Below are 24,133 nucleotides of genomic sequence, written 5' to 3' on the forward strand. Positions count from 1 at the left end.
GGAGATAGTTGTGGTGTAGCAGAGTAGTGTGCCCTCCCACGATTAGTCAGTGGACTCCTTGGAGGAGTCACATAATAATAATCTCCCTTGTGGCATATACTGGTGTGTTTTTCATAATAAGCATTAATAACAATCTGCGTGCTTACAAATCTCTAAGGCCTGCCAACAGTGGCTTGCGTAACCATTATTTTAGGATAAGGGTGACAAGTCTTAAGCCTTTATATATATATTATATGTTACGGGATTTGAACACAGGGCTTTTCAACCAAAGGTCTTCGCCTAAACCACTGAATCGTTAAAGCTCCGTGTTATTTATTTATTTATTTTTATATATCATCTGACAATTAACTGGTTAACTCGCAAAAAGGCCTAAAATTACCCAACGTCGACTATCGATTACATTCTGTTGGAAAACAAATTATTAAATTTAAAATCTGTCCATAGTAAACAGTAAACTATGTTATTATTATAAGTCAAGTGAATATTGGAGAAAGTAAAATTCTACTCATTTTAATAGTTCGATTTTTTTTTTTTTTTTTTTTTTTTTTTTTTTGAGTGACTTTAAAACACAGCACTTACTCAGTTGATCTTTTCACTCAACTAAGGGTCGACTTTATGGCGCATACTTTTACAGACAGTACTGGTATCACTCATATGATGAACGGATCTTGTACTGGAAGAAATTTAAAAAAAAAAAAAAAACTGCTATTTTTCGAACTTTATTTACTGCAAAATTCTTATACAGTTCTGTTAGTTTTTTTTTTTTTTTAATTTATTAAACATACCCTCCCTAGACTTAAGTTTAAATTAATACATAACACACAGATGAGAAAAAGAAGTATTATCACCGGAGGCCACAACGAATGTTTATTAAATTCCCTATAATTACAAGAGTATCGTCCAGATAAATATAGATTAGTTGTGGAAACATGATACATAAGTTGGCACATTATATTTGATCTCCACGTGTGCATTTTCACCTCCAGTAAATTCTAATGTCTCCAGGGTCTCCTGTATGATGTCGCCCAAGTTGAGCTTCTTCCTTTGGGCATACTCGATGTGATCCAAGAGGTTAACTGTAAAAATAGAAGAATACTAGTATTAAAAATATATTCAAAAATGAATTCTTTTTAGCTGGTTGAAAGCGCGGATAGCGTATGTGCATTCCCAGTCTATACGTGGGATTCAAATCCCACTGTGATAGGAATATTTGTTAACATCTTTAGATAGTATACGAAATTTCATCTTCCTGTGTGAGATCACCACCCTACATATCGAATACTTGAAGGTGTCATGTTTACATTTTATATCACGGTTGCCGGATTATCTAACCTCAGCCCATTCACAGTAGATATTAAAAAAAAATTATACAAATAAGATATTAGTTAGCTATACCAAACTGAGTTAATATTAAGATTGCATTCGGCCAATTATACATAAAGAGATATCATATCAAACACATGATAAACAAAAACAGTTTTCGCAAACCTCCCCCCCCCCGCGACTGGTCAAAAACAAAAAGAAACTGGTGAGAAAGGTTAAATTTCCACTAAACTCATGTATCATTGGTTGTCATTAAATTCAATGAATAATTAGCGGCATTAAGAAGATGCTCGATATAGTTATACACAGTGGTGTGTTGGGACTGGCTCGTGCGAGCCGGTTGTTAAAATTTTTAAAATTTAGCCAGCCGGTTGTTAATGTTTTTAAGTCGGGCGAGCCGGTTATTAAAATTCTTTATGAAAGGATAGATGATGAATGGTGGTATATACTTTTTCTCGTAAATATTTTGAAATTGTATAATAAACACTTACATATATTATTATTATTATTATTATTATTATTATTATTATTATTATTATTATTATTATTATTATTATTATTATTATTATTATTATTATTATTATTATTATTATCAAAAATAAATGCATAAAGGAGAATTCACAAAACACAAACTCAATTTACGAACGGGAATTTGGAAACGATTTTATTTACTAAACAATGTCTGTATTCATTAAAACACAAACACGTTATCAAAACTCCCGAACTGGGTATTTGAATAAACAATAATGACTTATTTTATGGGTTTGATTCGTAGTAGAGGTTCGGTGTAGTGGTTGAGACAGTTGTAGGTGTCCACCTGCGATGAGTCTTCTGACTCCTTGGAGGTGTCAGGAATAATAATAATATTTTTCGGCGAATTTCCAAGAACTTGCAACATTAAGTTCTTGGAAATGCAACATTGTTGCACTATCGATAAATACAAAAATTCGTCGCGACGGCTACAGTCTCTGATCATTTGATCGACTACGAGTGGTAATATTAGTGTTACATTTTTTTTTTTGTTCAGGATTTCATTTGATAATAGGTAAGTTGTAGGTAATATAGGAAAATTTTCTTTAATATATGTTTTTATTTCGGTTTTTCTCTTTTTTTAATAATTAAAATAATTTTAATCAGGGTTAGAGTTTTGCGGTAGAAAAAGCGGTTAGCCGTTAGTTGAAAAAAAAAAAAAATGAAATAGAACGAAACTTCTTAAACATTAAAAGGACAAAATTTGAAGAAGAGCAGAAACAAAGACATCTGAAGATACAATAGAACTTTGTGAAGAATCAAATTTTTCATAAAGCGAGCCAGTTGTTAAAAATTTACCAACACACCACTGGTTATACAGTACTGTTCCAAACCTCCTATCCCCCCCCCCCTCCACACACACACACAGTACTAATATTGGATTCGCACTTTAAAGCTCTCTCCATACAATAAAAATTAATCTAGCGTCATCGTTGTTTTCTCAGCTAATGATTGGGAGTGATCGTTCGTGATGTTTCAGCTGAGGTGAATGAAATGAGATACTGGTATTTTGCCTTTAATCTTGAGAAGTGAATGCTAGTAATGGCCACACTTAACTTCGGTCTGGTCATTGCGAATCGGCCTTAATCTCCCATTTAGAATCATCTTTAAGAAGTTCTTTGGTCATAATGGATTAATAGTTGGCTTCAGATATCAACTGGGAATAAAAAAGTTATTACTATTACCTATTAATAATTAACTAGTTATTACAATAGTAATGTACGATAGGTTTGTAGATTAGGGAGGCGATATTCACATTTAAAAAATAATAAAATAAGATTAGGCTGCCTGGAAGAAATATGGCCGTTTAAACTGTCACATTGCTTTAAAATATGATAAGCCAAAAAAAATCTTGCTCATTTAGAACATTTCAGGGCTTCATCCCATCCAGGCTTTTCCAAGGAGAGGAGCCCAGAATAAAGCCCTAGATTAGGAGAAAGCTGTAATGACAGAAGAATCAAAACATCGAGAATCTCACAGCCGGATAAAGCCAATCCATATATTTAGAAACAAATTTCCCGGAAGCGTTGTATTATCATCTATTTTTCCTTTCTCCCTCTGCTTGTTGTCTTTTAAATATTATTTAGTGGATTCCAACAAAATAGATCAGAATTGGTCACAACTTTCTCAAAAATTTTGCTTACCATTTTTCCCTTTAAACATTCTAGGAATGTGCAGAAGATCTTCGTAATATTTTAGCAACGCGAGACCAACCAGTTTTGATGAAGTGGCTAAACGCTGTAGTACACGACAAGTATTTATAATCACCCTTAAATTTCTTGTTCTAAAGGCCTCTAAAAAGTATACATAAAAATCGTTAATCTATTAATTAAAAATGGGAAAACATTTATCAGAATAAAACCTATCAGCATTATTGTGCAAAAGTTTTATCAGTTCATTTTGTACCTATCTGGAAAAGTTTTTTTATTTTTTTTTTTTTTAAGTTACATGCCATTCAAGCAATCAACCATTGTGATTCGTCATCATCCTCATCCGCTGTGGTAGCCTCGTCCGATAGGTTGAGGCTACCACGAACAATAGCTTTCCTGTTTAATCTGCCTGCAGTTATTTAAAATTCTATACAAGTTCTGGTCACTTATGCTTCTGCTTTTTAACTCTTTAACTCTACTTTTTTTACTGTTTTCATCATATTCTGGATATATTTAAAATAATAAAAGGTTAGAAATTTAGAATGCTTCATTAAGGATGATTAAGCAGAGTTTTATCTCATGGACTGTCGGGTTTATCATCCCGCGTACAGACAAATCGGTCTTCAGAACGGCACGCAATTTACAGACAAAAAGTACTGTTGTTGGTGATGATGGGCGGTAGATGGCGTTGATGGTAGTAGTAGCGTAGTAGGAGAATTAAGTAGTAGTGGAGAAGGTGAGATGTATTTAGCGAAGTAGAGTAGAGTGCCTTCCGGCGATGAGTCCTTGGATTCCCTGGAAGTGTCACATGAGTTTGTTGTGTAGATGGTTTATGTGGCTATTCCAGTTCATATCTTCATCGAAGTAAATTCCAAGGTATCGTATTGTTTCATAATAATAATAATAATAATAATTATTATTATTATTATTATAATTTTTTTAACATTTTATTATTTCTTAGGTAAATTACATACATTATATGAACACAATTATGCATAACAAATACTTTGTCGTACATAAATTTTTTTTTAAAATAATAATAATGTTATTATTAACAATAACTGTTTACAGCATATATTATTATAATATTTATAATGATGATTATTACAGATTTTTCGTTGCAATTTTACACTCTATATATACAATATTAATGGATATAATCACTCTATATTGCATACTTTTGTAACAGTTATTACATACATAACATACATTTGATTACATATGATACATTACTTACTTTTGTTTACATATATACATTACATGCATTTGGTTACATATGATACATCTTGGATGAGAACTAATTTCTCTGCTTTTATCCTCGAAGCTTATATGTAAGCTTATCAGAGGATGACACCAGTTGGTTATTATTTATTGGTTTTTTTTTTTGCTGTGTTGGGAAGCTACGAAATCTATGATTGAGAAATTTGCGCCCGCCCGCCCGCCCGCCCGCACGCACGCACGCACGCACGCACGCACGCACGCACGCACGCACGCACGCACGCACACACACACACACACACACACACACACACACACACACACACACACACACACACACACACACACACACACACACACACACACACACACACACACACACACACACACACACACACACTGAGGTCTTGTTATACAGCATGTATTTCTGACTGTCCTGTAGATGGCATCGAAATAATGTTTTAGCAAAGCTGCATAGTGACATAAGTGTTTTGCTGTCAGTATTTTGTGTTCTGACATTGCAATGTATATAAAGTCGATATTGTCTCTTTATTCCCAAAAGATCCGTTTTATCATTTTGTACTGTAATGACATTAATGTATTTAGTTTGTAGGGTGCACAGAAAGCATACGTTGTTATAGCGTATCTTAGTATATTTTGGCATGGTGCTTTGTATATTAGCGTTTTTAGGCATGTGGAGCTATGTCTTTTAACCTGTAGAGTTTGTCAGTTATTGTTCGGAGTTTGTTGTGTAGATGGTTTATGTGGCTATTCCAGTTCATATCTTAATCGAAGTAAATTCCAAGGTATCGTATTGTTTCAACCTGAGTGATTGTAGTGGTTTTACTGTTCGGTGTGTTTTTTATGTTGGGGAGCGGATGTTGGATGGTTATATATTTGTTATCAACTGGTCGAGTCAGTGGATTTCTGAATATCATTAATTTTGTCTTATCTGAATTTAGGTGTATGGAGTGAGCCAGTCTATGAGCAGATTTATATCATGTTGCATATTTGTTTGGGCTATGCTTGCGTTATTATGGATGGATATTATAGCTGTATCGTCTGCGTATTGGAAGATCTTATCTTTGAGTGGTAGCCGATTAATATCGTGAGTATAAATGTTGAATAGAGTTGGGGAAAGTAGCTCCCTATGGCATTCCACAGGTTACTGGTAGCTCTCTACTTCGGTTTGACCCGATACGTGTGATATTCTTTCTATTTCGAAGATAGTTTGTAAACCACCTGTGCAGAAGCCCATCTATTCCAACATGCCTCAGCTTTTCTAGTAAGATTTGATGTGTAAGTGTGTCAAATGCTATTGTTAGATCAATAAAGACTACCATGGCAATTTTGTTTTGGTCTAAGGCGGTATTAATTACGTCTGTAAAGTCTTCCAAGAGTGTTCCCTTATTTTTCTGAAAACCGTATTGTGTTTTCGGGATAATATGAAAGTTTTCTGTGTATGCTGTGAGTGTCTTTAGTACGATCCGCTCCATAATTTGATTGATAATTGGTAATGTTGCTATGGGTCTGTAATTGCAGATTAAATTTCTTGTTTGTATATGGGTGTGATTATGGCAGTCTTTAGCATACTAATACTTCAGAATACTGATACTAATATTACTACTACTAATAATAATAAACTTTACTGATCTGTCATAAGTATTTATTTATTTATTTTAAATTATTTCCTAAGAAATATTTCCTTTCTGTTTAGTTGGTCCCTTTCGGAGTTCGATAAAGGGCTTGTTGTGGATGCCCATCTGGTTGGAGCCACCATTTTGAAAACAACAGAGCTGATTGGTTTCTCAAAAGATGAGATATCCAGGGTGTTAATCAGTGGGGAAAGTAATCCCTTTGCTGGTCTGAAAGGTGTAACTGTGGTTCTGATACAGCCTGTCAAGAACGAGATCCCCATCGCCTGAGAAGTCTACGGACAAACAGAACTTCCTACAGGCAGCAATTGACGGAAGCATTTAATGAAAGCTGTTCCCTATTTTACTTTATTTATTTTTTTGGTTTATGCATAGAAGATCCTCATCCCCATTATGTATTGTAATTTCTAACATATAATTTTATATCATTTTGCCATTTTTTTTCTGCAAAATGGTCCGACTGAAATAAAAATTAAAATGGGTAGATAAATTTTAGAAGAGATCCCAGTACCTCATTTCATTTCATTGATATTTATCTAGCCAGAATGGAGTTATTACTTGCATACATTCAAACCTTCCTGCCATTAAAAATGGTCTGATCGAAACCAAAATTAAAACCGATTATCAAACTTTAGTAATGATCCCAAATAATAAATTTCAATAAAATTCGTCAGCTCATGTCATGTCAGAATGGAACATTATATGTTTACAGAGAGACAGATAAAACTAATGTAATCGCTGATACAACGTGATATGTATCGCGTTGTCCTCGCGACTGCGATACGGAAGTGCTCAGATATAGAAAATGCCAATAGTGAAAATGCACCTTAAAGAGAACGAAACTAACTCACTGCAGAAGAAGAACGAACTGAACTTCCGAGGAAGTTCATTTGGTAAATGCTACAGGTTGTTCATCGATAAGGCTAGGAATGTCTTGTTGGGTAGTTTGGAATTGCGGCCGAAGCAACTAAGGTCATGAGGCAAGAATATTGTGTTTGTTAATTGCGTGTAATCTTATGGCCCGTTTAACTGTTTGTTGAGATTGAAAAATCCCAGTTTCTAGTAAGTAAGAAAAGTCCCTCTACCACCTCCGTATGAGAGACCCATCCTCGTTGGCCGAGAGGATAGCATACTCGCTTTCTAACCAACATGCTGTGCGTTCCAATCCCACCATGAGCATAAATGTTTGACATTGTCTTATTAATTCTCTGTGAAAAGGACATCTGCGACCTTGTCACTTCTTCTCCCAACAAAGACGTCACTCCCCAAAACCCTAAGAGATACGGAAGCAACCATATGGCGTCCAATAAGATCTCATGTGAAAAACTAAGTTAATAAGGAGTGTCTTGATAATAATAAACTGAAAAAATTCTACGACACTACACAGTATTTTTTTCCCTCCAAATAAAAAATTAGAACTGGCGCACATAATTTTCTGAAATAGTGGATATATTGAATTATCAAGTATAACTAACACCGATACAAGTTTTGTCATATAAAATTATGAAGTGCAATTAGCTTAAAAAATACACAATTTGCTTACCTTTCATATGCTGAACTAGTATAGGCAAAACGCGCAAAGTGTCCGTTCCTGATTTTCCAAGCATGTCATAAATTCCTTGGTTCACCAAATGTTCATAAGGATGACCGATTTCCTTCAGGCCTTCGAAAAACAGCGGAAGGTAATATCGATAGTTGATTTTATCCAGATCTGCCTAGATGTTAGAATTGTTATAATTTTCAAGTTAAAATTATGAGCTCACTGAACTCAGTTGAAATTTAATTAAGGCTCAAAGCTTGGGCAAGTATTTTTTTAATAAAGATCTAGTTATAAATTGAAAGAGAATCTAACTGTTACCAATGAAAGGATTTACGTTACAAAATTCTTGAAATATAGACTAGTCAATTTATTATAGTTAAAATAAATAAATGAAAAAAAATATTGTTTTGTAAACATGAAAATATCTTATTCAAACTACCTTGAATTTATCTGCTCCTGTGCATAGACATTGAATAAGTCATTGATTTTTATGATGTAAACAAACCTTCTACAGTTTTCTCAAGCAAACCAAAATCAAGCAGTCTCTTCTGTGAAGTGCTAGTCATTAAACAAATTCAGTTTAGGTAAGGCATTATATACCTAAACTGTATACTGTACCCACATTAAGAAAAGCATCAACCAGCATGTCTTCAAAAGGTCCTTGTTTTGTTTAGCAGATAGCATTGTTCAATAATAACTCTCACGTATATACTTCACTGTCTATCACACGTATGCTTCCTTTCTGTTGCTGAATAATTTCTCATAAATTGCCCTTGAAATTCTCATAATTTCAAGGGCATTATTTAAATGAAATTACATTTTTAATTCTTTCGCTTTCTTTTTTTTTTTTTTTTCCTGAATCCTGCTAAAAGAACGACCTGCATTTATTCCCTATTTATTTATTGATAGTTCAACTTCGAAAGCAATGTTCTCTTCTTACTTTCTTATTGTAACATATATCTTTAGAAACAATCAGTCCTTAATATTTTACAGAAAGTAGAGCCTATTATTCAAAGAAAACAATAACAGCATTGTTTCGCTTTTATCTGTGTCTTATCTTTGTATTATGTGTGTTGTGTTTACACTAGATTTTCAGTAATTCATTGGTAAGGTTACTAAAATAACAGTAACAATAAAATGAGCGAATGCGGCTAACAATGGAGTAATAATCATTATTAGCACCTCCGTGGAGTCCTAGTGAATTGACTACTAGTGGGAGTCAATTTACATTCCATCCCTTTCCTCTGACATATCTTACACATTATTAAAAAAAACTGTAAGATTCAGAAAAGTCCTACTGAAAGCTGAATATCATCTTACGGTCATATTAGCATTAAAGAACCCGATATAAGATGATTACCCCCATCGTCAAATAAAGTAAAAAAAAAAAAAAAAAAAATCCCTGCACAGTTTCCTCAGAATCATTGGCGAAAATTCGAATTCAGTTCTTTTCTGAGCAAAGAGAGTATGTCGATTAGTCCTTCAGACTCACTACGGAGATGCTGTATAGGGTGGAAGAGAGTCCGACAGTCATGTACTAAGTTAGTGATACTACATCGCATTCTTGAAGAACAGAGTTACATTCATAGAAACATAACTTCGTTCTAAACAAGGTCATTCAAAACTTAATTTCTGATTGGAGGCATGCGACAGACTGATCTTATATTCTAAAAGCATTATTACAAAAATGAAAGGGGAATCTATAAAGAGATAGAAGGTGCCTGTAAAGTTCTGGGGAAAAGATATTTGTATTTATAACGCTAAGGTGCATGAAGACAGGCCATTATATGTTCAATTCTAGTCTCCAACTAGAGAAACGTTCTGCCGAGTTTCCGGGAGAAAAAAAACCCTTCTACCTCCGTATGAGATTGCCTAACTCACCTTCAATTGAAATAAATCGATATAAAGATTCCTCTCATTAAGACGAGAGTCGAACTTAGGCCTTTTTCACTCGAAAGGCACAGCGTACCCTCGTTCTTCCAATTGCGCTATGGAGCCGTTTATTTAATAGTAATAATAATAATGTGCTGACGCCTTTTTATTCCCTTATAGGGAGTAGACGAGGCCTCTTAATCCTATCTAGCTTTTGAAGACTAAGTGGACAGTTGATCTTCGCCGGTAGTCAAACAAAGATAGCTGGTCCGTGACTATCACTAATTATAAGCCGCCGCCGATGAGACCAGCAAGAAAGTGCTGCCATCTCTTGGTACCTAAACCTAACAAGATATGTTACTGTCTGAATTAATGTGGGTTCTACGGTCGATTTTCTTGACTTTATTTAATAAGCATCCTTATTTCTGGAAAAAAATAACAGCTTTCCTTGATGACTTTCTGCATAATAAATATTTTGTTCGAAAGATAATTACATTTAGATTTACTTTTAGGCGTTTTTGTCAAGTACTAACTATTAAATGGACACTTAGATAAATTTCCAAGAACAGTGATGTTTAACATTTTACTGCATTCCTAAATGAGAGTATTCATATCATGCTTTTATACTAAAGGAGTGTTTAAATTTTTTTTAAAAAATCTACCCTAACGAAGTTCTGATACTAATATATTCTAGATTAGCAGTCTTTCGTGGGATTTACATAAAAAATAGATAATAACGCTTGCTTTGATACTTTTAGTAGTGAAATAGTTATTTTATTAGTGGACGAAGTCTAAGATGTTACTTTTTTTCGGGCAGTACATCCTCTGTCCAAAAAGAAACCGAACTCTTTGAAAACAGAAGAAACTAGTGGAGCCACTTGTTGTATCTTTTTTGTTGTCGAAAGTAGAGACTTTCATTAGTGTTGTGTCAACTGTTTATCACATTGGTTTCATTAGAAGCCGAGTTATAGCGCCAAGAGTGGCAGTGTGTTTTGACGAACGGTTGGAAAATGAGTTTCAAACAGAGAGCTGCGATTTACTTTTGTGTTAAACTTGGTAAAAGTTTTACCGAAACGCATCAAATGCTTCAAAAAGCATACGGTGATGAATACTTATCCCGTACTCAAGTTGAACAGTGGTTTAAGCGATTTCAAAGTGGTCGTGAGAAGCTTGAGGACGACGAAAAGCCGGGCCATCAAAAAACTGGACTGAAAGAAGTTAACATTCAAAAGTGTGTGATTTCATCAAAGAAATCCCGAAATCGTCCGTGAGATTGATTGAAGATGAATTGGGGATTCCAAAATCAACTGTGCACAACATTTTGACCGAGAGTTTGGGCCTTCGTAAATTGAATTCGTGATTTGTTTCCCACAAGTTGACCGACGACCAAAAAATGTATCGAATTGAACACTGCAAGGACTTCATTAAAACCGCTCGTAAGGACTTAAACTTCCTTGAAATGTTCGAATATTCGCTACTGGTGATGAAACGTGGTTTTGAGTATGAGCCCGAAACAAAGCGCCAGAGTGCTGAATGGAGACCACCAGAAGAGGGGCATCCGAAAAAAAGTCGCTTGGAGAAGTCAAAAGTAAAGACAATGCTGATTTGTTTCCGAAGGCATTATCCACAAAGAATTCGTTCTTCCTGGCGAATTGAAAGCGAGAATTCGTCGCGTACAGCATGAATATCGTGACGACCGACCGTTCGTCAGAACACACTGTCACTCTTGGCACTATAACTCAGCTTCTAATGAAACAAATGTCATAAACCGCTGATACAACACTAATGAAGTTGCTTTCTTTCGACAACAAAAAAGATACAAAAGGTGGCGCCAGTAGTTTCTTCTATTTTCGAAACGTTCGGTTTCTTTTTGGACAGAAGGTGTATAATATCTTTAAGCTGATATCCCCCATCTCATAGAAATTGCCTTATATTCTTTCGTCCCTCACTTGGCAGTTTTTCTTAGGTTGGCCTCGTTAGCCACAATTTTCACTGCATATTATTTGCGAGTAGCTAAAAGATAGATAATCTGTAAAACGTGTTCTAGAGATGATCAAATAGTCTTGTTCACAACTTCAACAAGGAGATGGTTTCATAATTCAGTTATTGAACATCATGTCGAACTAACTGCACCAGCAATAATGATATACCACTGATATGTTTCTTAATACGAAATAAATAAAGTTAATAAATAAGATAAATAAGATAAATAAGAGATTTCATCCTACTACTTTTTCTTCAACCGATCACTGTCACTGCTGAAAAATTTCGCATTTATTCTTGTCTTTATATAGTGTGTGCCAAGCATGGAAATTTACCAAAAGAATAACTTAATTAATTGCGTTATTTAGAGTTTACTTATGGATTCAAATAGAGCTTTTGTTGGTGTAGTGCTAGAAAACGCCAAGGCTCAAACATTTCTTGAAGAAATAATCTGATACCTACCAGCCATTTTATTCTATACTGATGAGTGCTGTAATCCATGGCAATTGGAAGTTCTCTTCTGTTATAATAATATCTGAACTCTGTTTTCGTCAGTGACCTTTCCTTAAATGCATTACTGCTTGGTGGTTGCGAAACCTAAAAATGATTAAAAAAAGCTTCTGAGATTAAAAAAACAACTTTTATATCTTTACGTCTCGAAGTGATTAGCAAACAACATGCTATGAATTATCCTTACAGCTAAAAACACTCAAGTTTTAATTTAATACAAATTTATTTTTATAGCTTTAAACAACATAACATTCTATTGCCGGTTTGTAGGATAAAAATCCCTTTTGCTTTAGTATGAGATCGAAGAACTCACTTACAGGAAAAAAACTTTTATATAGATTCTAGATGCGATTCAAACCTGGAGGTTCCATCCAAAATACGTTGCCGATTACCAATTGAACTATGAATACTCGAAGTAACTATCAAGCAAACGTTGGTAGGTTTTCTCGATAGTAGCATCTCCACTCTCTCTGATCAACAGCGATCTCACTCTAACAAGGACACTTGTGATGGTCTTGAGATGGTAGAATCTGCTCATTGGAAGTCTGAAGTGGCTTAAAAATTATTGCACTATTTGGTGTCTAGAATAAAATTCTTGGATTATTTAACCCTCAATCCCCTGCTTCTACTATGGACTATAGGCTTATAACCTTTTGGGGGTGAGATTAATATATTATATTAATAATATATTAATAGCATAACTTTTGGAACTAATTTTCAAAGAGACCTCGTTTCTTTTCGCTTCGTTCCATCACTGCCGGTCCTAAAGTAAAGCTAGAAGATGCTCTCTCTCCAATATTACGTGGAAATAAATAAGGTGATTGTTGTACCTCATTGTTTTTGATTAATCAAAATACTGAGATATACTGGTTCATCTATCTCAATTCCTGAAAAAGAAAAAGAATTTCGTTTGAGGTCTGTGGAGCGCATGAGATGTGATGCTTTGTTGCGAGGTGTAACCGTTCGTGAATGAATTCTCTACGGTAGACTGACCGACCTTTAACCTTGAGATGTGTAAGCTTGTAATAACTGAGTTCGTAGTTCTTCACTTTCTTGCTCAGTATTAGCCATGTTTGATAACAGATTAACCATTATCATTAGCCAGTGATTATTCCAGTATGTGCAATAAGAGTTATCGAACATTGGAGAGCAACGACAAAGTCATTATCACGAAAAGCCACGCGAAGAAAAATATACGTGATGCAAATATTAGCATCCCTACTGATAGTGATACTCGTGGTAGCTCTAGTGCTAATGATAAGAAGCTGTTCAGGTGACAGCTAACGCAGTTTTCGTAAAAATAAATGGAACAACAATATGAAAACGTACAACGTAAACGGCTGGAAAAATATAATTGAAGAACGAACGAGAGAAGTGAGAGTGAGTAGTGTAACCTTTATTTCTAACTTAACTTTAAAACATTAATAAGAATGTTCTCGTTGAATTAACGATATGCTCATCAGAACTCATTTATATGCTTTTCGATTTCTTTAGTTTATTGAATTATATAAAGCGACACTAACAAGATCTCTTATGTAGCTTTTGTGGCAACCTTTCTGGTTTCATAATGGTTCGACCTAAAGAAGAAGAAAGCACGTTCTAGGTTTCATTCTAGTCGTTGATTAGGGGAACTAGGTCTTTTATCAGAAGGATACTGAGTTAGTTGTTCTTTGGCAAGGAGTAGGTTTCCTTCTCCAAATCAGAGAAATTGACCATGGAATTCAAAGAATTTCGACAAAAATCCACGCTAAGAATGATCACGAAATGAAGGCGTTTGTCTGTTGTACTTTCTCTCTGTTCTCGGTCTTTTCAAAGTCATCAGCAGCCATGAATTCAGTTCAGATATGTGTGATGGATTTATAGGCAGTAAAGACCACTGCCTATCAATTTGGCAAGAGCAGTAGGGTGCACCATTTCCTATATATTTTATCTTAGATAAAATATCAGTTCTGTTCTGTTCTGTTTTATGCTTGCACATAGACCCACACTATATCACGTAGGTAAATCAGTCCGAATAGGTTGGTAAATTCTATTCCCGGAATCTCCTACTTTGCATCTTACTTGTGTTGTTCTGGTCAGATTGACTATTTTGCGGGAAAGTCGAAAAATCAACTTACGATCAAATAAAAACCCCGATAAAAGTTCTTCTTGACGTCCTTGACGGGATTCTATTGGAGGTGGTCTTTCCAACCAAAAATCATAATCGAAACTGACTGAGCTGCTACAGAGGATCAGTAGAAGGGCGAATTCAATAATAATAGAATTGAAACTGCATTAATTAGGTATATTATATTAAAAGCTTTTGCAAAATGGTGGATAGAGTTATAAAATATGGACATATGAGGAATAAATTCCTATATTAAGCTTCATCGAATTCGTCAATTTGTTTAAGATGAAATGCGCAACATGACGTCATGCACATACATAAATTGCTCTTAAGTGTTTCCCTATTGAAACTTTAAAATACTGACAAAAGTCCCCTCGTTTTGAGTAAATTCAATTAGAAATATATATAAATTAATATACTCACCTTGGTGTTTTTCTGATAAGGCTGAATAGTAAAAGCGGTTACCGTTCTGATAGGGATCCGCCTCTCTATTCTTAAAAAGTTTTGCTCCATTTTGTCTCGTATGATATTATTTGATGTTAGGTATTTTGATGAACAACGACTGATGCCAAACTTTTTGTTACATGCGAGATGGTTCACTAAATGGAAGCAATAGATCCTGTCAGCAGTTCATTCTTACTTTGATGAAATCGCAACAATGTGATTAAATGACCAACAAAGTGATGTCATAGTTGAAAGAATTCTTTTTGATTGAATAGCAAGGCAAAAAATAACTGTTACCTATAATTCTTTTTTCTTTTCTGTTACCTATATGGAAAAAAAACAGAAGACACATATATAAAACATACATTAAAATACTAAAGAAAATTAATGTAAAAATTCTTACATTTTAAATGTAAGAATTTTTACATTAATGTAAAAATAAAAATAAATTAATTAATCAATTTATTTTTATTTTTTTTTTTTATAAGCAGAAAATTCTTCTAAACTGAGGCTGTGTGGAATTTCAATGTGCATGCCCAGTGTTTCACATTTCTTATTTCATAGCATGATCCCAATACTAAAGTGCATGCGTTTTTTTTTAAATATTGAATTAAATTAAATTTATAACTGTTGAAGTATAGCCAAAAGCCAAAACGCAAGAAACTTAACTGACTGAAAGAAACGCTGGACCTTTAAGCATGTTGGCATACACTTTTGGAAACTAAATACAGTACAATACATTTAAATATAATACTGCACATTTATGTGATTAATTTGCATGATGCGCCTTTTAAATCAACAGCGGATAGCTCGAAAGATCCCTCACGGATCACATTTCAAGAATACAGGACAGCGAAGATAATATTATTGGCAAAGCAAGCGATATCGCAATGAATTAAATCAATATTTTGCATCAGCAGAGAGAGGTGTCTGCACATTCATAGTAACTCGCATACAAAGTCGGTAGATTTATGAGTTGGATCTCAGTTTCCTCTAGTTTCTCAGTTTCTCAACCAATTTCAGAGTTCTCCAATCCATCTTTGTTGTGGATAAGTATCGTATTTTTTTTTTTTTTTTTTTTACCTCTCTAATGACTACCGCTTCAAATCGTACATCCTCAGCAAAATCAACAGAACATATACCAGCATAAGAACATAAATACTACTTAAAAATTACGAGTAGTACATTCAGAATCGGCGCTAGGGGTTTTGCCGCCCGCATGCAATTTCTATCTAAGCGCCCCTGTAATGATCCGGAGGTGTGTGTGGTTCTTTTACGGTAATAAAAATTTTAATTATTTGAAATTTCCTAAATAAATTTTGACAGAACAGCCACACGTTGGTTCGCTAAATGTTCGAACAGGGGGTGTTGATTAGGCAGGATAATCGTTAAAAACCCGAATATTCAAAAAATTCTCAAAAGTTAAAGCAAATTTTGATAAAGCCACTTCACTTTAATCGTTGAATATAATGATACAGGGATTATAGCCTTCTCACCGACCCGAATCGCTAACAAAATTAAAATGAATTTTAATTAAAGTTAAAATTTATTTGAACTAAAGTTTAAAAAATTCTTGCATTTTACAAGTTACTAAATTCTTAGTAACTTGTAATAATTTTTATAAGTGGAACTATCTTTTAGGAAATTCAAAGAAACTCAAGATAGATGAGAAAATAAGAAAAAAATTCAGAAATAATTAGAAATTTAATATAAATATTCAAAAAATAACATCTTTACAGAATAACAGAAAATAAATTAAATTACATAAATATACTTGAAATTTTTTAAATTAAAATTTTAATGTTTTTGATTTCATATTCACCAAATTAGAAATAATGGTCTTAACGTCTAATTCCGCACATATATCATTTTCAATAGCTATTAACGCCAAACGAACAAGCCTTTTTTGTGACATACTTGTCCTATAAGTAGGTTTTAATCAATTTCAACTTGTAACAGATAAGGTTAATAGTATTCTTAAAGCAATTGAAAAGTTAGGGAAAGATAAATTATTGGACAAAAGCACATAACTCGTCAGATAGTCCTATTGCCTTTATGTCTTTATTGTCGCCGTCCTTCATCTCTAAATCGTCACAATTTTTTCGTAAATATTCGTTATTAATTTGTAGTAATCTGTAAAATAAAATTAAGAATATCGAAAGGGTTTTGAAAATTTAAATTATCCTTCAGAAAAATATCACGGAAAACACATAACTCGTCATATAGTTCTATTGCATTTACGTCTTTATTGTCGCCATCCTTCAAAAGAATCTCTAAATCGTCACAATTATTTCGTAAATCTTCGTAATTAATTTGAAGTAATCTATACAAGAAATTGAAATTATCATGATATGTTTTCAGTTGTTCAAAACGTTCTATTAACGAACACATTGCAACGTCTAGAAGTGTATAAAACACGCTCACTCTAAATTTATCTTCTGGCGATTGTGGCGTTTCGTTATGATGCTCGTAGTCAAATTGTCGTGTCTTCTTTCGTCGTCAGACTTACGAACCAGTTTTAAATTCTTGTTCTCCGTCCACCTCTTCAGTCAGTTCTTTTGCCGTTTTTAGAACTTCTTTAAAATTTGTATCTGATCGATACTCTTCTAAGAACATTTTTAAGTTTTCGATAGATTCTAAAGCAAGTGTAATGTTCATATTTTTGTCTTGAAGCATTTTACTCACAGGCTTTATTCTGTTAAGTAAATCATGCCAAGTTATAAGAGAGCAAATAAATTTGTAGTCCTTTATTTTAGCACATAATGTTCGTGCTTCATGCCGAGTTTCTTTATTAAAATTTTCATTACTTAAAATTTCAAAAAGTGCATTGTAAATTTCTCCTGACTGATATAGTGGAGAGCTGAAGCATTAATTTTACTTTCCCATCGCGTTTCTGATGGCTGTTCCAATGTTAATTTTTTTACGAATTTTAAAAGGATTGTCAACGTTTGTAAGAGAATGAAAATAAATTGCATATTTCTTGAATAATTGCAAAGAAACTAATTGTGTCTGAATTCACTTTGGCTGCATCGTTAATGATTAAATTTAGAGTATAAACAGCACATGGTACGTAAAAAGCTCGTGGATTTTTGTTCAAAAGCAAATTTTGGAGCCCATATTTTTTCCCATTCATATGAGACAAGAGACGTGGGAGTTATTGTGGACAGAGAACTTACGTTTAAAGGGCATATTGCAAAGATTGCCAAAACATCACATCAAATTGCATGGTTGTTGAGGAACACACTAACAAGCAGGGATAGGGAAGTTATTGTTCCACTCTATAAGGCATTAATAAGGCCGCATTTGGACTATTGTGCACAGATCTGGTCGACAGGATTTCTTGGTGATGCGGAAGTGGTGGAGAGGATTCAGAGGCGGGTTACAAAGATTGTTGCAGGTCTGTGGGATGTTCCCTATGAGGATAGATTGATGATCTGTGGGCTCCAAAAATTAGCTGATAGACGTAGGAGAGGAGATATGATAGCGGTATTTAAATTGTTAAAGGGATTTTACAGGATTGATACTGATGATATTCTTAAGACCAGTGCAGGATGTGAGAGAACGAGGGGCCATCCCTGGAGATTGTGTAAAAGTGTGGTTAACAAGGATGTTAGGACTAGATTTTTTACTTGGAGGGTTGTGAATGGGTGGAATGCTTTGCCAGAGGTGGTTGTGAATGCTTCAACTGTGAATGAATTTAAGGAGGGGTATGACAGTTATTGTGTAAATAATGGTTAGTGTGTCAATGTCGGGTCTCTCGCGATGAGTCTTTTGATTCCATGGAGACACCGTTAAAATAATAATAATAATAATAATAATAATAATAATATTTGTCCCATTGTCATATACCCTTGACCTCGCATGTCTTCAATGGGAATGTTCCATTTTTCCAGTTGTTCCATTATTGTTGCACATAAACCACGTCCTGTGGAATCTGATATATTTGCAAAACCTAAAAAGTTTTTCCTGATCTTGACAATTCCATTGTCACAGGAAACAAAGCAAATAATAATGGTCATTTGTTCTGTTTTACTTACATCAGGTGTGCAGTCTAAAATTATGGAATAATATTTAAATTTTCGAATTGATAATAAAATTCTATCCCTGATTGCGTTACTTAAGGTTTCCAATATTCCATTTTGACTGTCTTTACTCAAATAGTGTACTCTTCGCAAACAGTTCGACTAATTTAAAAAAATTGCCGTTATTCCTTTCATATAATTTATCAGATGATCCGCGAAAAGCTAAATTTTGGCTACCAAGGAATTATATAATTTCAATCAAGCGTTCTTTTAGTCCAATGTTTCTTTTCCATTTCATACATATTTTGAGTCTGGCAAAACATGTATTTCATACATGCTTTGCCAGGCTCAAAGTATAGTTTTGTTTTGTTTTTAAAATTTTTATCAAGTTCCTTCCATTTTAAGAAATTTTCCATGTGAGTTAAACTAGTCTCATGTCTATGCAAAGTTGTACTTACATTTCTCCAATTGTTAAAGCCTTCTACACGACTCTTGATTCAGTAGGTGCGAAAAGTTTGCAAAAAAGCAAAAAACAGAATTTAAGGTTTCGGAATAAATGAGCCATGTTCTTGGCACGAGCTCCCCGTTTTCCATTTTTCTATTATAATAGGTGTCGCCAAATTTACGATCATATGTATCTCTGGGATATATTATATTTTTCTTTTGAACGGGCCCCATTTCAATTAAAACAACTCGTAATTTTTCATCAATATTTCCCCATTCACCTGGATCTTCTAAATTTTCAGAGACTAACAATGTGTTAGTTTCGTGTTTTTCACTTAAAATATGCGTTTTAAGTGAAAAAGTTTTCACCTAACTGTTTTTCACTTAAAACATGCGTCTTGTTATCTTGGTCAATAGTTGCAATAGTACTTTCACGCAAACCGGATGATGTGCACGGTTCTTCAACTCTGATTTCTGATGTATCGAGTTGGTTACAATCTGACTCAGAATATTTTAATATTTTAACAAATTTATTAAGAGCCCAACTTTGATTCTTAATATGTGCTTCTTTCGCAGCATGACGCTTACGATTTTGTGCACTGTATAACTTTTTTTTAAATTTTTGATTCCATTTCTATTTTATCCCACAAGAAATTATTACACAACACGACAAAGAGACGAAATAATAGTCTGCACTGCTCTACTGTCAATAGCCTACTGAGATGCGTAGCATGTGACTGGTTAACTAGCTACAAATGTTTTGTACGAAAATTTGTTTCTGCGCATAAAAACCGTTCACCATTTCACTTCAGATAGATTGCAGTAGATACAAAATTCTGCAGGCAATTTAGCCTCATCTCGCTGCAAAATTGTAAACTGCCGGCTGATCAAAGAGGCGACAATATACAATTTTTTAAATTTTTATTCGGTGTATCCGGCCTTATTTATTTTAATATTGATCATTCGAAGAATGATCAATATTAAATTTTGTTTCTTCAAAATGAACCTATGAACCGTAACCCGACGGTGTCCCCTTCGTAGCGGCGCCTACATGCACCACATGCCCGCTTCCACCGGCCTTGTGTACATTGTCATAACGTATTAAACTACAGCAATGAAGATGTAGTTACCTCTTGAAGGCGAAGAATTAGTGATTAAAAAAAAAACAAGATCTGTTTGCTACTTTCAGGAAATAAAAAGGTCGAGGAAGTTATACACTGCTCAGAAAAATTAGGGAATATTTCAGTTTCTGTAGGATAATTATAAATTTCTGCATACAATTATAACTATTGGGTACTTTATACATTAATAAATATTTCTTACTTATGGTGTAATTGATGAGATATTGTTTAAATAACCGATATTTATTACAAATTTAACAAATTACACATTTTAGTCTGAAATAATTTTAACGAGAATAACAACAAGAATAGCCAAAAACGGTTTTGTTAATTTTTAATAGAGCGTATGGTCTCCATTAACAGCCAAAATTGCGGTATATCTTGATTGCATAGACCGTATAAGATGATCAAGCAGTTCATGTGGGATATTTCCCCACTCTTCTGTAAGAGATTTCGACCAATTGAAGCGATCGTGGTGGCACCAGTCGAGCAGAAGCGCGCTTACCTAAAGCATCCTAGGCATGCCGGTGATCAGGCAGGCCAGTCCATTCATTCAATACCTTCTTCTTCAAACCACTCTTGTACTAAATTTGCACGGTTTAGACGAGCATTGTCATCAATAAAAATGAATTCTTGGCCAACTGCGGCAGCATATGGACGAACTATAGGTCCCAAAATCTCATTGCGATACCTTTGGGCTGTTAAGGAACCGTTTCTGATAAAATAGAGATCAGTATGGCAACCTATACTCATTCCAGCCCATACCATCAAATTCCCACCTTGATGTTGGGCTCTTTCGCGAACAAATGGTAGATGATTTCTTGTTCCACTTCCACGTCATATCAAGGTACGTCAGTTATCTGGTTGCAGACTGAATCTGGACTCGTCATTAAAAGTACATGAGCCCAATTCTTATTTGTCCAATTGCGGTGTTCATGTGCCCAAATTCTTCTGACTCTTTTGTGATTTGCAGTAAGTGGAATGCAAATCATTAGTCTTCGAGCATATAAGCCTATTTCATGAAGACGATTTTGAAAATTTCCCTTCTCCAGAAAGCGATTCCAAAGTGCAACTTGCTCGTTTGTCCAGTTCTAATCGACCAATGGCTCTCCAAACCATGAATTCCGGGATATCATGTTGCTCTGCCATTTTTAACAAACTAATGGGTGGTATGTGACACAAGTGTTTACAATTGAAGTGATAATTATGCACTGTGGAAGTGAGGGCGACAAGCCATGCCTTTTATACCCCCCTTCCCCCACATGCTAATACGGATGGTAAATTAGTATGTTAGATTTTTTTTTTAATGTTGGGCCCACATACGAGAGGTTGGCTGGTCAACCTATAGTACATTAGTACCGTATGTGGGTAGTGGGGTTGGGAAAGGAAAAACTTGATTACATTTGGTTTAAACGCCTGCATATTGTATTCCTTGGGAAATACATCAGGGGAAGACTGTTCCACAGTACAGCAGTAGCAGGGATGAAGGAGGAGGAAAAGAAACTTGGTGTACTGTGAAAGAATGTTGGGCACAGCTGTATGTTCCAATGGGCTTAGTACAGATTGGGGGAATTACTGATGCTGTTTCAGATGAACATTTTCTATGGAAATATTTATAGATATACAAATTGCAGAGATTAAACGTCTATGTGAGAATGAGGGGAGCGAGTTGGTAAGAGATGGGTCATTTATCAGTCTAATTACTCTCCTCTGTATTGAGTCATGCATTTTGAGGGAGCTTTTAGGAGCTCCACTCCAAATGTGAGAGCAGTATTCGATAGCTGGACGGATTTGCGATTTGTATAAGGTTAACAGCTGTTTAGAGGTGACGTAACGTCTTGAGCGAAAGAGTAAACTAGTTTTTTGGAGGCTGAGGATGCAATGCTTATGATGTATATTTATGCCAGGAGAGGCTTGATATCAGAATAATTCCGAAAAGAGAAATCTCATCTTGTCTGGGAATTTGAGTGTTATCAAAAATAATGCTGTGGGAAAATGGTTCTTTTTTTGTGAGAAATAAGACAAAACTGGGTTTTACTAGCGTTGCAGTTGATGAAGTTATCTGCGCTCCATTGGAGGATGGCTTGGAGGTCAGAATTAAGGAAAGTGGTGGTTGATGCTCTGTGAGTTGTGGAGAGTACGGTTTGTCAAATGAAAGCGAGGAGTGCAATGTGCTGTCGTCTGCAAAACTGTGTATTGGGTTGGAGGTCAACTGAAATAGGTCATTGATATACAGAAGGAAGAAGGTCAATGAGAGAACTGAACCTTGTGGGGCACCAGCATTAGTTGGATGGTGAGAGGATAAGGAACCGTCTACCATCACACATAATGTGTGTCCAGACAGAAAGCTGGCAAATCCATCTGCATAAGCCCTGAGATAGTCCAAATGATGCGAGTTTACTTAGTAAACGTTTGTGCCAGACCCTGTCAAAGGCTTTAGAGATATCAAGTGCAACCACTCGGGATTTTCCGAATTTTTCCATAGCATTTTTCCAGCAAATTCAGTCCTATCCAAAGTGATGTTTTTCTCCATTACTTTGGATAGGACTGAAGTGAGTGAGATAGGGTGGTAATTAGATTGCAGGGATTTATTATTATTATTATTATTATTATTATTATTATTATTATTATTATTATTATTATTATTATTATTATTATTATTATTATTATTCCTGACATCTCCAAGGAGTCCGAAGACTCATCGCGGGAGGACACCTACAACTGTCTCAACCACTACTACGAATCATCTCCATCAACGCCGTCTATCACCACTACCACAGCTAGTATGTTTTGTCTGTAAATTGCGTGTGTTCTGAAGGGCCGATTTGTCTGTATGCGGGATGAAAAACCCGAGTTTCCGGGAGAAAAAACCCTGCTACCCTATTTGTCACCCTTTTTTTTTTTTTAAGGAATGGGTTGAATATAGGCCAGTTTCTAGGCTTTGGGATATAAACCTGTGGAGTAAGAAAGTATGTACAGACGGCATAGGATAGGAGTCAATTCTGGTGCATTCAGGACAATTGGAGGAATGCCATCAGGGCCAGGAGAGTTTTTCGTGTCTAATTTAGACAACCGATTTATTATCTCTTTTTGGCAAATGGATACAGGGGGAATTGCATGTTGGGCAGTTGGAATGAGTGGAGAGCATTTGCCATTTTCAATGGCAAATGCTCTCCACTCATTCCAACTGCCCAACATGCAATTCCTGTTTGTCTGCCAGTTTGGCTGCTTGCGGGATTTTCATCCCGCAAGCAGGCAAACTTGCCCCTTGGACACACAGGCTACAGTCATAGGATACCTCAAGGGATGAGAAGTAACCAACATATTCCGTAGGGTTTTGGTTCTGAATGCCTACACGGTAAAAAGTGTAGGTCTACGCGTGAGGGTAAATTAGGAAATTAGGATAGGAGATTTAAAAAAGTGGAATATGGAAAAGCATTTAGAAAAAAATTTTTTTTTTCTAAATAATAGAGAAAATATGGAAACTGTTTAAATTCTGCATGCTTTATAGAAGCGATTCAGTTTTGTCTTTTATAGTAATTTTGTGTTTATAATAAAAAATGGCAGTAAAAAGAATGTGTAAGTTGGTAACATTTTTTTTTTTTTTTTTTGGTAGACTCACTAAGCTACTTCGTTCCGTCTGAGATTACAACTGGATGGGATGGCAGCACTGTTTTATGTATATATATATATATTTTTTTTTTTAATGCAAAT

The 24,133-nt window shown here is 34.8% G+C and overlaps 1 protein-coding gene across 1 annotated transcript; it reads right to left on the bottom strand.

The window, feature by feature from the left end:
* Positions 1-915: 915 nt before the first annotated feature.
* LOC150100965 (parkin coregulated gene protein-like) lies at positions 916-14,901 on the bottom strand. Its single transcript, XM_090401947.1, has 5 exons — positions 14,812-14,901; positions 12,234-12,368; positions 7,920-8,091; positions 3,498-3,647; positions 916-1,076 (listed from the first exon to the last, which is right to left on the bottom strand). The coding sequence occupies exons 1-5, from the start codon at positions 14,899-14,901 to the stop codon at positions 916-918; spliced, it is 708 nt and encodes a 235-aa protein (XP_090258073.1).
* Positions 14,902-24,133: the final 9,232 nt, after the last annotated feature.

Source organism: Typopeltis vanoorti, chromosome 12 (assembly GCF_054136105.1).
Source record: "Typopeltis vanoorti isolate ZY-2024b chromosome 12, IOZ_Tvanoo_1.0, whole genome shotgun sequence".
NCBI lineage: Eukaryota > Metazoa > Arthropoda > Arachnida > Uropygi > Thelyphonidae > Typopeltis > Typopeltis vanoorti.